Raw genomic sequence first — 12857 nt, 5'->3', positions numbered from 1 at the left:
GAAACTCGCTAGCATTGTTTCTTCAGGGACAATTTGACAATAAGTGGGACATTGTCTGATCGTGAACACTGTTATTAGGCATTGGTTATATTGTGGTCAGTGAGCTTTGAACAATTATCAAGAGCTATGATATTGATTGGGATTTTCTTGCACTTTGCACTTTCACTGATATATTAAATTTATACTTTATATACAGTGGTCTCTTAGGACTGTGTCTCTGAACGGGGTCCTCCATATATTTGCACTTCCAGTCCTCCACCAGCTCATCTAATGAACCACAAAGCATTCTGGAACCCAATTGGGTCCATAAGTCTGCACGAGGGAGCATAAATCAGCTTGTCACCCTTGCGAGGGGTGGTGGTATCCCCAGCTGAGCCTTCAGAACCGAGTGGTCTGACCATGGCACCGGTTCTATCACTTCCAGATCCACATTCAACCCCATCCTGAAGATCAAATCTAGTGTGTGGCCCACCTAATGTGTAGGGGTCGATACAAATTGGGAGAGTCCCAGTGCTGCCATGGAAGACAACAGGTCTGCGGCCTGCACAGAGGAGGCATCATCAACATGGACGTTGAAGTCCCCCAGCACCATCAATCTGGAGTACTCCAAGGCCCACCCAGCTACCACCTCTAGCAGGCATGACAGGGTATCTGCTGGTGTATTAGGTGGTCGGTAGACCAGATAGCCAAACTCCCGTCGGCACCCCACACCAGGCCTACACATTCAATGCCAGAGATCTCTGGGGCGGGGAGCAGCCTGAAGGAGAAAGACTCTTGGGTGAGGATTGCCACCCCTCCCCTGACCTATTCAGGACTGGTGAAGGACCGAATATCCTGGGGGGGGGGGGTTCAGTTCTCCCAGAGCAACCGTTTCACCCTCACTCACCCAGGTTTCGGTCACACATACCAGGTCCATATAACTCACTGCAAAGAGATCTTGCAACGTTACGGTCTTATTGTTTATGGACCTGGAATTGCACAGCATCAGTGTCGAAGGGAAGTTCTGTTTCTTAGCTCCATCACCAGCGTATCTCAGGATGGGACGCAGGTTAGAAGGGCACCGAGCCACACCATAAATTGTTTCTCATAGAACAGATTCAAATGAATTCAAAATGTTGCCTTCAGAGATCAGCTATCTTCAGAATGGGAATTATCTTGTGGGGTTCCCCAGGGCGCAATTCTATCTCCCATGTTATTCAACCTCTATGTAAAGTCTTTAGAATTCATTCGCAGCTATGAAGTGGGATGTCATCAATATGCAGATGACACCCAACTCTATATTTCACTATCCAGGTCCCCACAAGATGGAGTAGAAATCCTGGATTGCTGCCTTACAGCTGTGGTCAAATGGTTGAAAATGAACAAATTGAAATTGAACCCAGACGGAAGTGATGCTCTTTGGGAACTCAGAGATCTTGAAAGGCATTGTACCCTCCCCTTTCGATGGAGTTTGTCTGGCCCTTCCAGACTCGGTAAAGAGCCAAGGGGTTATACTGGATCCAGCGCTACTACTAGAAAAACAAGTTAAAGGCAGCTGCAAAAAATGCTATGACCTCACTCTAGCCTGGAAGATGGTTTCCTATCTCGACATGGCCAATGTGGTCACCTGGATCCATACTTTGGTAACATTGATACTTGACTATTGTAATGCATTATACATAGGTCTCCTGTCTAAATTAACTAGGAGACTCCAGGTGGTACAAAACATTGCCTCTGAGCTGTTATCAGTAGCAAGCAGGAGCATGAATATCACTCCTATCCTACAGTCACTCCATTGGCTACCTATCAATTACTGTGCTCAGTTTAAGGTATTAGTTACCACATACAAGGCTCCACCTGTCTCCCTATGTCCCTTCATGGCTGCTTCACTCATCTGAACAGGGTCTTCTGCAGGTGCAGGTGCACATGGGTGAAATCAACAGCTGCCCATACATGTGCATTCTTGGTGGTAGTCCCTACCCTGTGGAACGAGTTAGGAATCAGACTTCATCATTATGTTGTCTTATGCACTATCTCTTGCATTAAGTATGTGCTCCTATGTACTACCTGTTACTTTAAGTATTACCCTAGTTTTATGTTGTCTAATGTTAGTCCTAGAATTGCTTATGCTGTTTCAGCATTTCTTCAACTCTATACTGGATTTCTGCTAATGTTACATCTTTGTAAACTTGCATTTATTTACCCCATGGCATTATTTATTGAAATGTCCTTGATACTTACTGTGCTAATCTCACACTATGTAATCCACCTTGAGTTTCAGTGAGAAAGGCAGACTATAAATGACATAAATAGAATAAAATATCAGTCTCCATTAATTCCAGAGTAAAAAAATACCCAAACCCCAAATTACTTTGGTTAGATAAGAGAAAAATGAGACAATTCAATCAGAGAGAATTATGGAAGGACAGTTTGAGATTTTCAGAGGAATCCTAACCTCCATCTAGCTTTAGCAGCGTCAGTTTGCTCCCAAAGGACTTTCAGGAGGGAGCTAAAAAAGTAGGTGAGCCTGGCCAGGCATGGCCAGCAGAGCACACTCTTGTTTCCATAGAAACTCTAGTTGCTTGACAGCTGCTGTTGACAGCTCTGTGAGTAGAAGGAAAGGCAGAGTCAATCCCTAGCAGTGATTGTGGCTGCTGCCTGCCAATGCCACTCTCCACCCCCACAGAGAGCAGGCAGTCAGGGAGCAAAGACCCCGCAATGCCCCAGGAATGGTACCTGGCTCAAGAGGCACCCTCCCCAGCTTAGAGGGGACATATTCCCAAGCAGCAGACAGAGCGCCCACCCTATTGCTGGCAAGGGCCAGGCTGGCAGCCAAAGCACCACCTTCTTGCATACTCTCCCTGCTCTGAGACACACATACCCCTCTCCCAGAAAAGTAAAAACAGAAAGGAAGCAGGACCAAGACGTTCTTGGCCAGGCTTGAACCCATAACCTCCAACACTAAAGACTAGCCCTCAAGTCTTGGTGCCAGTTCCTAAAAAGTATACTAGGAGGTATACCACGGCCAAAAATGGCCATTTTGGGCCTGGATTGGGGCTTGAAATGGTCAGGATCGGTTTCGGTGCCAGGTGGAGGAGGCTTCCCCCGCCTGGCACTGACCGGATCTCGGCTGTTTTGGCTCCAATCCTGGCAGAAATGGGCCCAAAATGGCTTTTAAGGTTGCCAAACACCAAGTGGGGGCTGGCGATCCCCAGAATTATGACTTATCACCAGATGATAGAGAGCAATTCGCCTGGAGGAAATGGCTGCTTTGGAAGGTGGGTTCTATATTACACCCATCAGATGTCCTTCCCCTCCCTAAACCCCACCCTGCCAAGGCTCTACTGCAGATCTTCAGGAATTTCTCAACCTGGAGTTGGCATCTCTAAGTCTTGATGTTACCGAGGCATGAATCCAGGTGGCCAGATTGGCCATGTCCACGTAGGGGGCCATCTTCCAGGCTAGTGTGAGTTGGGAGAAGACCTTTCTTGCAGCTGCATTTAGACTTTATTGGGCTTTTATCCTGTGCATTTGTTGTAAAAAATGTGTATGATTTTATTCCTTCCTGTTGGATCTTTTAAGCCACCTCATTCTGCGAAAGAAAACGCCGGATAAATAACTCCCCTGGTCAAAGTGCCCGCTCGCCGGCCGCTGCAGCAAAGACCACGACGTCACATTCCGAGTTCGGAGCGAAAGAACCATAGGGATGTTCCCTGCCTGCTGTGTTCCACGCGCCCGGAACGCCTTGCGTAACTCCCTCTCCCCGCAACGTCCCTCTTGCAGCCCCTTCGTCACCTCCGTTATGCTCGCTTGCGCACGCGCTCCCACGCTGTCTCGTCTTCGGCCCCTCCTTCATCTTTTTTTCCACGCGTCTTTCAGACCTTCTGATCACTTGAGCTCTCTCTCGCTTTGGCGCGCTCCAGCTGCCCCTCCTCTCGCGATACGTGACGGGGGGGGGGGCTTGCTGCAGTGCTCGCCGCGCTGGTCCCCTGAGAGGAGCGCAGGGATGTCGGTGCACCGGAGGAGGCTGGAACTTGACGGTGTCTGAGGGGGTTCTCTTTTCTTTGCCCCCCCCCCCCCCCCGCGGCCATGGCCGGTTGCTTCTGCCGGGCGTCGCTGCGCTGAGGAGGTGCAGCCTTGCCCCTCTTGCCATGAGGAAAGGCCGCTCACGGGGGGATAAAGCTGGGCCCTCGGCGCTCCAGGCCCCCAGAAGGCTGGAGCAACCCGCCCGAGCCCCCATGGATGCCACCGAGAGAAGAACTTCCCCAGCGGCTGGCGGTAGGAGAGATACTGAAGCGGGTCACGGTAGCGCCGCCTGCAGGGAACCGCCCGAGAAGGTACTGCAGTGTTTGGGGATAGGAGGTCTGTAGGCATGTACATTGTGGGAACCTGTGAAATGGAGATGGGAGGGAGGCTTCGGAAGTTAACGCGTGCTGTTATGCTAGGAGTCACGTAAAGGGAAGGGTCTTTTCTATGGATGGCGGGCACAAGATGCAGACAGGCCCGATCCACTACCAGTAAGACCTACGTGGGACCGTGGTGGATATAGTTTCAGGTGAGTGGGTAACGTTGGTCTGCAGTAGAAAAGTAAGATTCGAGTCTAGCAGGATCTTAAAGACCAACAAGATTTCAAAGAGCTTTCGAGAGTCAAGCTCCCTTCCTCAGAGGCAAATAGGAATGGAGATTCCTGAGCCCTTACATCCTGGTCAGAAGATGGGAGGGATGTTGTAAAGAAGGGAGTCAGGATGCAAAAAACAGTGCAAAATGTTTCAGGTAAGTAGCAAATGCAGAAAATTAGCATATGTAGTGAGATAAGCAGGAATTGAGTCCAGTGGCACCTTGGAGATGACAAGACTTTCAGGGTGTAAACTTTCAAGAGTCAGAACTCTCCTCTTCAGATTTGAGATACGGATCCTATGTCTGTATTCAGCCTGAGTGAGTGGGTCCCTTTTTCTGAATTTGTGAATAAACTCAAGTTCGTCAGTCTCATGTTGTAATCTCTTCAAGTAACGGATATGCAGATGTGTGTGGATCATGTTGGGGAACTCCTATCAAGCAGGCATATTGGTGACTGTGCTCTAGGATGTTCTTTCAATGGGATGGTGGTGAGGGTATTATTTTCCTATAGAAAACTTATAGGGAATTATGGAGAGCAAAATAACCAGGAAAGGTCTTTTGTGTCATTAGTGTCAGTATGTTGGGCAGCTGTCTGATAAGTGTGGAAAGGCCCTTCTGCACTTGGAAGTGGGATTTTGTCACTTTTTCAGATCAAAAGTTCATGTAACTCTCGAAGAGCAAATGGACTAGTTTATTTTTTCTCCATTTTTCAAAATATGGCTGGTGAGATACAGATTTATTGAGCTGGATTGCTGTACAGGATGGCAAAATGTAGTATGCAGAAGTTGCTTTTGGGCTAATATTTGTTGGGTTTTTTGTTACTTTGTAAGCTAAATGACAAACACTGCTGCTATACTTATATGTAGTGTAGATCAATGATGTTTTCTTCATAACTATAAAGTCTAAAATATGACAATTTGAAATGAATTGGGAGAATCAGATTAATTGATCGAAAACCAAATCACCATGTTTTATAATGTGATGGCATACATGAAGATTCTCTAAATAAGGGCCAAGGAATTTAAGAACATAATACAGTCATTTCATTTTATAGCTGATAGTGACATTCAGCATAGAGACACAACAGTAGTTGCAATGTTATTGTACTTAGTTACTTCAGTACATTATTTAGGAAATCTTGAAATGTGTATTGGAATTGAATCTAGAAAAGTACATGTAGTCATTTTTAAGAATCTGTCTGCTGAATGTTTGTAGGGTCTATGACCATATACTGGTAAAAGGCCCAACAGGTCCTCTTGGGCATATACTGGAAGTTAGCCTCAGTGCTGGGACATCAATTACCATTGGGAGTGGGAAATGGCCATTTGGCCTGGCAGCCCGTTATGTGAGATCTTAAGGGTCATTAGAATGAATACAAGTGCGTTTCATTAGGGCCACTTTATGTCCAAGTTTTAGAACAATTAATACAGTGTGTTTAATAGCACGTACCAGCCAAGGCTGCTGTATGTTGCCAAATGTAAGATGCCTTTTTAGTTTAGCATTGCAGTAATCTTTAAGAGCAGAAGTTAATGAGATGCTAAACATAGATTTTTCCATCACTTTAAACAGAAGCATCATTTAGTACATCTATGGATATAATGGGCAGCTGGTTGTATTGAACAAATCCTGAAACCTATTTGGTTAATTATAAAATTATTGTGAAATGTATTATCATTCAGTCCACCATGGCTGGCTGCTTATAAGCTGTATGCCTCCATTTTCCATTGCAGGGTGGATCAGCTGAATTGTAGCTTGAGATTCTTGGAATTTGCTGTCAGTAGGTGATGCTAACTGGCTGTGGGCTGAGCACAATCCTTCATGAACTGCTGCAGCAGGGACTTAAAAGAAAGTGGCTCCAGTATGATGGAAGGGCCACTGGCTATGGGCTAATGTACTAGATTCATGCTGGTTGGCCCAGACTGTGTGGGGAACTTTATATTACTGTAGCTATGTCCTTCCTAGAGGCCAAATTACTTAATATTGATCATTGCGGGCCGTAGCAGTGCTGTGGCTCCTAATTATGAAGGAACACAGAAGAGATGGCAGAGACTAGGATAGGGTCATAAGGAGATGCTCCCATACTGTTTTGGAGATAAGGAAAAACAACAAGGGTTTTGACTATATCATAATTTCTCTCTTTAAACACTGTGAGTTTGCGTTTCGCAGAGGATCTTCTGTAATGCTTCCTTCTGTAGTACCATGGATCTTAGCATACTTTTTCAACCACACACCTCAATTTCCAAAGATATTCTTGGTTCTTTTTGCACTGATTACATGAAGAATAAGAGCACTTTTCATAAGCAAATTGTACATGGTTTCAAGAATTTCTGTATTCAATTTAGATTGCACTTTATTTGATAATTTGTTTGATCTTTTAAACTAGGCTATGGTTGAACAACATGCAGCCTGGCAGAGCTGTGTTGTGCAGCACACAGGCCTCCTCCGTGAGGCTGGGGAAGGGACATGTTCAGGCCTTTCCCCCTGCAGAAACCTTTTTCTCCCTGCTCTGGGATGTGGTGAGGGTGGAACACCAACTCTCAGCTGTTATGTGGGCTGATGGTTAGTATTAGGCCTTTCCTCTGGAAATTTCTCCTTACATCCAGAGGCTTGTGTTTGCAAGCTCCTGGGATGGAGGCAGAAATTTCCTGCATGCATGTGATTAGTGTCAGAATGATGTCTGTCAGCAGCAACAGTAATTTGGACCCTAACGGAGCCATGTGCTGCTATGGGGTAGGCCAGATAGCTCTAGTAAAGATTCATTTTGGCCTACAGAATTCTAAGTTGTGCTCACCTGGTCTAGGCTATATGAGATTTGACCATGAAATCCACACAGGTGCTACTGGACTCTTTTTGATTTTGCTACTACAGACTAACATAGCTAACTCCTCTAGATCTTAAACCAGAGTGGCCAGGAAGATGTTTTTCCTCACACACCAAATATTTTCCAAGATTACATTGCAGAAAACTCTCCTACCCTTCACATTTTTACTGCCTGGAAAAAAGGTAGAAGGGTACATTTAATAACATCTGCAAGAGCATATCTCAGTTATGTGATGATGACATACAGTTTAAAATACATTATGGCCAAATAAGTTGGCAAATCAGTTTGAATTGTGTGATTCTTAAAATATTTAGAGCTTGCTTTTATGAACATTTTGGGTTAAAGACTATCCTGAATGTCAGTGAGAAAATCATGGGGAAACAGTTGTATATTTTCATATTTAAATCATACTTATTTCCATTGTATGGGAATAAGTTACTGACGGCATTTGTTCAAAACCGCAAATTTACTCAAATGTTTATTGCTAAAAGTCAAAGCAAACAGTTAATAGCCATATTTAAGCAAAGCTAAAATATCAGCAGTAATCTACTCTGCCATAGAGTGACTATCCTGAAGCGCACATCAAGATTTCATTGATTATGAATTACACATTAAGGACAGCTTAGAAGCCTAGTGGAATAGGCATGCCCCTTTTAAAGGCTCAAACTGGACATTTTGTGGGGTGGGCTTCCCTGGAGAAGAAATTTGGACTATGACACTCTGTTTCAAGCATTTGTCTTCTACAAGAAGTATCATCTAGGGAATATCCTAGTTATTTTTAAATGTCTTGCAGATATTAAAAGAGTAAATTTAAAGATGCAAGATACTCTAGATTAAATAGCACATAAGACGTCCAGGTTAAGCCTCAAAATTACTGCTGTATTTTTATTAGAACACTGCAAAAGTGAAATAATGTAGATTCAGTAGAAAACTATGTCTTGGTAGCATATGATGTTATGGAAAAAAATAGTGCTTTGCAGTAGCCGAGGCAAATCGGAACAAAAATTTTGGAATTGGGGGCTTCATTTTGATGCTTTAGTGGTAATGCCCTTGCAATTCATTTAATAATTAGGAGATTTAGATGTCTGGGAATTGTATGTATTGTATTCATTTTCCTCAATGAGAATGTTCGATTATGAATATAATAACTCCTATATTGAGTTAGACCATTGGTCCATGTAGCCTTGTATTGTCTTTTGATTGACAGTGGCTCTCAGGGATGTCAAGCAGGTATCTTTTACATCCGTGTTCTCTGAGCTCTTTAACTGAAGATACTTGTGATTTAACTTAGGGACGTCTGCAGGTAAAGCACTGTTGCTGAGTTATGGCCCTTTCCTTCAGGCTTGTTAGCTGCTCTTGTGAAAATAGAGATGAGGCTGGTACAAGTTGTGAAGTATTTAATATGCTCAGGTTTATCAGTATGTTGTTTGTATTTGAGGTAATTTCTAAACTTGCATAAAATTAATTCCATAGAAATATGTCTGTGGCAAAAAGCTGATGGTGCTGACAAGAGTTCAAAACCAGAGATCGTGTTCATATATATGGATTTAAAAGATTCCATGGCACTTATCTACACTTGTAGGTATTTGCATTGGTGTCTGTTATACATGCTTCTTTGTGTTGTGCAGTGTGCTATGCATGCATTGGTTGCTGTATTTATTTGAAAGTCTGCTTTTTAGTGATGTTTAATTGCAGTGTTATAGTGCTTAAAATCCACTTGACTGAAATGTAGTAAACATTTTAAAAATACTGTTTAAATTCTGTTATTAATTTGACTGGATGTTTGTTATGATCTATAAATGGTGGAGTAACTGAGATGAAGGGGTGACTAACAATTTATATTATGTGAAATAGTTTGTTTTTACAAATTGCATTTGTTGTATACTTATACTGTGGATCTTTACCTTACCTTTGATAAAGATAGCATGAAAATGTTTTGAAATGTGAATAACTTTCCTTAGTTATCCTTGCAGCTTTTCTTTTGGATAGAGTTCCTTATTAGAGTTTTCATTTTCATAGAGTTTTTATTATTAGAGTTGTAATAATTTGTTTTGATTACAAGGAAAACAATAGCCTCTCTAAATACAAGAAATAATAGTGCATGAATCCAGAGGCTTCCTGACGATGGAAGGTCTCCTTGGATTTTAGTGCACGCCTCTGTGTGTGTGGGGGGGGGCGAGGAGGAAATAGAATTTAAATCTCTTATGTATTTAAGAATATTTGAACACTTGAAGTGATGCCTTGACTCTAAAGAAATTTGGCCATAGTTCAGGTAGCAGTAAGAACCTTTCCATAAGACTGTAGTATTAAGAACACTTTCCTGGAAGTAAGCCCACTGAATAGACCTCAGTAGGATTCTGAGTATACCTGGTCAGGATTGTGTTCTCATAGTGCCATCCTAAGCAGGACTGCTCAAAATCCTGCTGAAGTCTAGTCAGAGGGGCTTATTTCCACAAAAGCGTTCTTAAGATGCACTGTAAATGGTACTAACTAGGAACTATACCACATTATGATTTTGCTGGATCTGTCAGCAGCGTTTGATACGGTCGATCATGAGCTTTTGACCCACCGCCTTGCCGATGTGGGGATTCAGGGGACAGCACTGCAGTGGCTGGTCTCCTTTCTCCATGATCGGGGACAGAGGGTGGCGCTTGGGGAGAGAGTGTCATCTCGTAGACCACTGGTATGTGGTGTGCCACAGGGAGCGATACTCTCTCCATTATTATTTAATATCTATATGCGCCCCCTCGCCTGGCTGGTGCGGAGTTTCGGGCTTGGGTGTCACCAATACGCGGATGACACCCAGCTTTATCAGTTGTTGGACGGGCGGCCTGGATCGGCCCCTGATGCCCTGGAGCGTGCTTTTGAGGCTGTGGCTGGTTGGTTGAGACAAAGTCGGCTGAAATTGAATCCCACGAAGACGGAGGTCCTGTATGTGGGTCGTGGGGAGATGGCTTTGGGACCCCGGCTTCCTACACTTGATGGGGCAGCACTTACACTGGCCCCGAGAGTTAGGAGCCTGGGGGTGATTCTGGATTCCTCCCTGAAGATGGAGGACCAGATCACTGCAGTTGCCAGGTCTTCCTTTTATTATCTTCGGCAGGCCAGGCAGCTTGCCCCTTATTTGTCTCCCCGTGACCTGACTACAGTGGTCCAAGCAATGGTCACCTCTAGGTTGGACTACTGTAACGCGCTCTATGCTGGGCTTCCCATGGGCCTGATCCGGCGGTTACAGCTGGTACAGAATGCAGCAGCGCGGGTCATTGCTGGAGCACCGGTGTGGGAGCATATTACACCGGTGCTACGCCAGCTGCATTGGCTGCCAGTGGAGTACTGAATCAGGTTCAAGGTTTTGGTGTTAACCTACAAAGCCCTACGCGGACTGGGACTGATGTATCTGAGGGACTGTCTCTCACCATATGAGCCCCGGAGGACTCTCCGCTCTGGTGGAAAACATCTTTTAAGTGTCCCTGGCCCTAGGGAGGCCCGCCTGGCGTCGACCAGGGCCAGGGCCTTTTCGGTCCTGGCCCCGACCTGGTGGAATGCTCTGTCTTGCGAGACAAGGGCCCGGCAAGATTTGCTTGCATTTCGCCGGGCCTGTAAGACAGAGCTATTCTGCCAGGCATATGGCTGACGCCGGGCAGTGCCCGCCCCCCCGTGAAGGGGGGGGGGGTTAAACCATCGCCCCTATGCAAACACAGAGGCGTGTATGAACCACTATGCAGCATGAATTGTAATATTTAATATTTTTAAATGTTTTAAATGTATTATTTAATGTTTTTAAATGTTTTTAATCATGTTTGTTTTTGTTATCCGCCCTGAGCCTGCGAAAGTGGGGAGGGCGGAATATAAATATAATAAATTAAATTAAATATAATAAATTAAATTAAACTCAGCAGGACTTTTTCTGAGTGTGTTTAAAATTCAACTGTAAGTCTGAGATGTAGAACAATGTGTTTAAAAGTAGTTTTCAGTCACTTTAATGAATGTTGGCTGCGGAAACCCTATTCATGCTTTCTTTGGGCTCTCATTCCAGGATGTTACAGCAGAACCAATTTCTTTGCGATGCAGAAAGCTCAGTAACCCTGACATTTTTTCATCAAATGGGAAAAGTAAACTTCATCGTCAACTGAGCCAAGATGACTGCAAGCTGCGAAGGGGTAGTTTAGCCAGTTCTTTGTCAGGTAATTTGTTCAGCTTGTACCCGGTGTGGTGAAACTTTGGGTTCTCTCTTGACCTAACTTACATCACAGGGCTGTTGTGAGGGGAAATGGAGGAGGGTATTCTGCCTTGGTGGAAAGATGGGATAAAAATGAACAAAATGTGAAATGATCACCTATACTGTAAACGTATAGTAATGCAGGAGCAAATGGGTCAGAAGGGATTCAGTTGGGATAGAGGTTCCTTCCTTAAACTGATGATACTTCTTAAATATTTGTTGCTGTCTGTAGTTGTTATGTAAATACGTTCTTCAAAGTGTTCATTTGAAAGTTATTCATATTAACCCTATAGGTGAATTAACTAAACAATTTTTTTCTGCTTAAAGGAAAGCAGTTGCTTCCTTTATCTACTAGTATGCACAGTGGAGTGGGGCACTCATCATGGCAGTCAGCTGGAGAGCCTTCCAATTTGGTCCGCATGCGAAACCAGTCACTGGGACAGTCTGCTCCGTCTCTTACAGCTGGTTTGGTAAGTTTCAATAATTTTACAATTTGATCACCAAAGTAGTTTTGTTTAAAAAAGAGGGTGCTTCTAGATTTAACTTGCTACTTTGATGTTTTGGATATTTTCATTTTTTCAGATCACATTTCATGTATTTAGTGCTCATTTTATTTCTCTTAATTTTTTTCAATATTAAAACAAAAACCCTTACATCCTCAGGGTAGCAGCCCTCCTCCCCAAGAGAAAGGGGAAATAATAGATAGTTGGAAATCTAACAGTGCCATCTAAGTAGGTCTACAAGGAATCCTATTTGGCTATACTCAGTAGGGCTGAATTCTAGAAAGATATTTTTTGTATTGCATTATAAGAATGGTATGTTATTACATATAGCAAGTCTTGTTAGAATGAGTACCATGCTCCTGTTCAAATTACAGTTATTCAAGGATCTCTGGCTTTACTGGAGGGCCAATGTCTCTTAGTGGTGAGAATGTCAGACTAAGATTTGGGAGTGGTGGTGGTGAATGCCCTCAGGTCATAGCTGACTTATGGCGACCCCTAGCGGAGGTTTCATGGCAATAGGCTAACAGAGGTGATTTGCCATTGCCTGCCTCTGTAACTCTGGTCTTTGTTGGAGGTCTCTCATCCAACTACTAACCAAGGCTGACCCTGCTTAGCTTCTGAGATCTGATGAGAGCAGGCTCACCTGATCTATTCAGATTAGGGCAGGATCTTGGAGGCTCAAGTTTAAATACCCCCTCTGCCACTAAGCTTGCTGAGT

The 12857-nt window shown here is 44.0% G+C and overlaps 2 protein-coding genes across 3 annotated transcripts in view; one reads left to right on the top strand and one right to left on the bottom strand.

Moving 5' to 3' along the window:
* Positions 1 to 12857, bottom strand: part of LOC129330027 (riboflavin-binding protein-like) — a 55426-nt gene that overhangs the window by 31886 nt on the left and 10683 nt on the right. The window contains exon 1 of one of the 2 annotated variants that reach the window (XM_054979862.1): positions 3775 to 3920. The exons of the other annotated variant lie outside the window; for it this stretch is intronic. Coding sequence (XP_054835837.1) covers positions 3775 to 3835 — 61 coding nt within the window. The 5' untranslated portion in view covers positions 3836 to 3920. Of the gene's footprint in view, positions 1 to 3774; positions 3921 to 12857 lie in introns of those variants that run through there. 2 annotated transcript variants of the gene reach the window in all.
* Positions 4055 to 12857, top strand: part of MAST2 (microtubule associated serine/threonine kinase 2) — a 422441-nt gene continuing 413638 nt past the window's right edge. The window contains exons 1-3 of the mRNA XM_054979860.1: positions 4055 to 4316; positions 11454 to 11601; positions 11964 to 12106. Of these exons, the coding sequence (XP_054835835.1) occupies positions 4131 to 4316; positions 11454 to 11601; positions 11964 to 12106 (477 nt within the window). The 5' untranslated portion in view covers positions 4055 to 4130. The remainder of the gene's footprint in view (positions 4317 to 11453; positions 11602 to 11963; positions 12107 to 12857) is intronic.

Source organism: Eublepharis macularius, chromosome 5 (genome assembly GCF_028583425.1).
Source record: "Eublepharis macularius isolate TG4126 chromosome 5, MPM_Emac_v1.0, whole genome shotgun sequence".
NCBI lineage: Eukaryota > Metazoa > Chordata > Lepidosauria > Squamata > Eublepharidae > Eublepharis > Eublepharis macularius.
This window is presented reverse-complemented; position numbering and strand designations above follow the sequence as displayed.